At 33.5% G+C, this 3,376-nt stretch overlaps 1 protein-coding gene across 1 annotated transcript; it reads left to right on the top strand.

The window, feature by feature from the left end:
- The first annotated feature begins 665 nt into the window (after nt 1-665).
- On the top strand, nt 666-2,527 carry HL (HAL2-like protein). The gene is made up of 3 exons (XM_079010904.1): nt 666-1,043; nt 1,360-2,005; nt 2,105-2,527. Exons 1-3 carry the CDS (start codon nt 878-880, stop codon nt 2,406-2,408), a joined length of 1,116 nt encoding a protein of 371 aa, XP_078867030.1. The 5' UTR covers nt 666-877; the 3' UTR covers nt 2,409-2,527.
- Nucleotides 2,528-3,376: the final 849 nt, after the last annotated feature.

The raw sequence follows: 3,376 nt of genomic DNA, 5'->3' as shown, positions 1-3,376 counted from the left end.
CCGACACTGCCTCCCTTACACACCGTCGCCTTTGCCACACAGTACACCGCTGGCGCCGCCTATTTTACACACAATTGCTGATGTCGGAAACCATCATTAAAATAAAGTATTTTCTTGGTAATCTAATGTTCTCGTTTAATGTTCTTGTTGAAATCGGTTTCATTTGTTGATTTTCGATTTTTTTGACAATTTGATTTTTATTTTTATTTTTTATGTTCTTACTGATTTGGTTAAATTATTGCTGAAATTAGGTAATTCTTGCTAAAATTGATATATAATCTTGCTGAAATGCTTAAAATCTTGTTTAATGTTGATATATATATATATATATATATATATATATATATATATATATATATATATATATATATAATCTTGCTAAAATGCTTAAAATTGGCTAAATTCAATTAAAAATGCGTAAAATCTTACTAGAAATACTTAAAACTATGTTGAAGAAGCATAGAGGGTAAAATAATTATTTTTATGATTCAGCATAAGTATTTAGATATTTAAACAAACTACATGTTTTTATGATTTGATTGTTTTATTCAGATATTATAATGAGAGAATCCTACCAAACAAGCAAAGTTATTAATTTTAATAAAAAAATAAAACCTAATTTTTTTATTTTTATTTTTTTGAAAAAGCAACCATATTTTCCACGAGAAAGATCTGATAATGACGATCGACGATCCAGCCTACTATACTTAACCAACACATCACTCAATCTTTCACGCCGCCTACATCTGCAGCTGCACCGGCGACCGGAAAATGTTAGAACAGCAACATGATCGATCGGGGTGATATGTATCAAGGAAAATGTCGATTACCATTTGGGTTTAATTTAGCCCAATAGTCATTTCAAAATCAAACCCTCATGGAGGGCGTTGATGCTAACGATAAGTATGCTAAAGAATTAGAAGTAGGTGTTAGAGTTGTACAGCTTGCTTGTTGTCTATGCCAGAAGGTGCAAAAGGGTTCGATTGGTCCGACCCCTGATCAGGTCTTTTCCAAAGACGACGATTCACCTGTTACTGTCGCCGGTATGTCAATCTCTTTTCTGTTCTAATAAAAAAATTAGGGTTTATTGTTCCTTTTCATGACCTTACAATTGCCCCATTTTTGCTTTTATATACGTTAACATAGATACATTCCCACAACAACCAGCTTTACAAATTCAGTTGTGAATCTTCTTGATACCATTACTTTAAGATCCAATTTCAGATTGAACTTGAGGAAATCGATTGTGCTATAACCCTACAACTGATTTTACCAATTCCAAAATTGCTCAAACGTTTAAATTCTTTCTAAATTGTAAACGAGACCCTTTTCATTAACAATGCATCTGTTTACAAACAGATTGGAGTGTACAAGCAATGATAAGTTGGATTCTCTCAGAATCATTCGGCAAACAAAATGTCTCAATTGTAGCTGAAGAAGACACACAAGCACTATCCGATTCAAACAGCACCAGTTTACTAGCCTCTGTGGTTGCAACCGTGAACGAAAGTTTAGCCATGGCACCCAGGTTCGGTCTCAAGGGTCCAACCACATCCCTGGGGCCCACACAAGTTCTTGAAGCCATTAACCATTGCAATTCAACAGGTGGACCAATAGGAAAACATTGGGTCCTTGATCCTGTTGATGGAACATTAGGGTTTGTTCGTGGTGACCAATATGCAGTGGCTCTTGCTTTGATTGAAAACGGGCAGGTTGTGGTCGGTGTTCTTGGCTGCCCAAATTATTCGAGTAAAAAAAAACTCGTGAACAATTCAAGTGTTTCAAAAGAAGGGTGTGTAATGTATGCAAGAAAAGGTAGTGGTGAAGCTTGGATGCAGCCATTGGCGTGTGAAGGTGGGACCCACGTGGTGTGGCCCAATTCGGCTACCCGAATTAGGGTTTCTTCCATTGATGATCCTTCAATGGCTACGTTTTGTGAACCTGTTGAAAAAGCTAATTCTAATCATTCTTATAGTGCTGGAATTGCTTACACTTTAGGGCTTCGGTGAGTTAGAGTTGAAATCAATCAGAATGATCATTTTTTGTTTTTTTTTTTTTTTTTTTTGTTTTATAATTTATATAAAATCTTGTTTTATAATGGCAGAAAGCAACCGTTGCGTGTTTATAGCATGGTGAAATATGCAGCAATAGCGCGTGGGGATGCGGAGATATATATGAAGTTTGCAAAAGCTGGATATAAAGAGAAGATATGGGATCATGCTGCGGGGGTGGTGATAGTGGAGGAAGCTGGCGGTGTTGTGACGGATGCTGGTGGTCGGCCGCTGGATTTTTCAAGAGGGGTGTATCTTGAAGGGGTTGATCGGGGTATTGTTACTTGTTCAGGGGCGAATTTGCATGACAAAATTATTGGGGCTGTTTATGCAAGTTGGGAGTCTTCTCATTTATAAATTTCTAAAATATTACAAGATGTATTATCTTTTTTTTCAAGATTTTTCACTATTTAGGCTTATATTTGTATTTTCTTTGATTGTTTTTGGTTTATGACAAATTGCGGGGAATGGCGACATACTTTACTCTTTTTACCCATATATACAAAAGACTCGATTTTTTTTTATCAGTAATATCAACGAGCTTTCGTTTCTATACAAATAATAGCAATTTGGTTTGTTTTTTTAATCAATAATAGCAACATAGAAAATGCTGACGAAGACAATACCATCTTTCTGTTCTCAAATTTATATTAACAGAATTGTAGAAATAGAGAATAAAATGGTTAGTATAAAAATATTGGGGATTAGATAGGTATTGTTTAAAAAAAAAAAAAAAGTCTTCCACTGTGGTTACTTTATCTTAATTTAGCTTTATTAAGAAAAAAAAAAACTTCCCACGGCTCTTGAAAAAACTTTATTGTAGGTATGATTAAATTTGTCCCAGACAAGTTTTTCAAACAAAGGAAAAGGCAAACTTAATGAGTTCTTTAAAAAACTTTATGGCATCCACAAATTCACAGTGCACTCCTGTTCATATACTTTGAAATTTGAACTCAAAAAAATAAATAATAAAAACTTTAAAATATCAAAATCTTTTGTATATATAGGGAAATCTTAAGATCCTAAAATTTTAGTCAAATTTATAAAAAGGTCCTAAAATAAATTTTATTTACAGAAAAGCACAGAATACCGGTTAAAACTCTGAAAAAACCTTTTTCGATCGGTTTCGCAGATTTTGCCGATATTCTGTCATTTTTCGTTAGTTTTGCTCAAAATTTTGGGACTTTTCCAAAAATTACATAATAACCAAAATATTGGGACTTTTTTGAAAATTACCATGAAATTAATGGATATTATTATTAACAAATCATTTATAAATTACATAATAACCAAAATATTGGTGTTCTAAGTACTCCTCTATTGTT

The sequence above is a fragment of the Lactuca serriola genome, chromosome 7, assembly GCF_051521515.1.
Source record: "Lactuca serriola cultivar US96UC23 chromosome 7, Lser_US96UC23_V15, whole genome shotgun sequence".
Taxonomy (NCBI): Eukaryota; Viridiplantae; Streptophyta; class Magnoliopsida; order Asterales; family Asteraceae; genus Lactuca; species Lactuca serriola.
The sequence above is the reverse complement of the archived record's forward strand: the minus strand, read 5'-3'. Positions and strand labels throughout refer to the sequence as shown.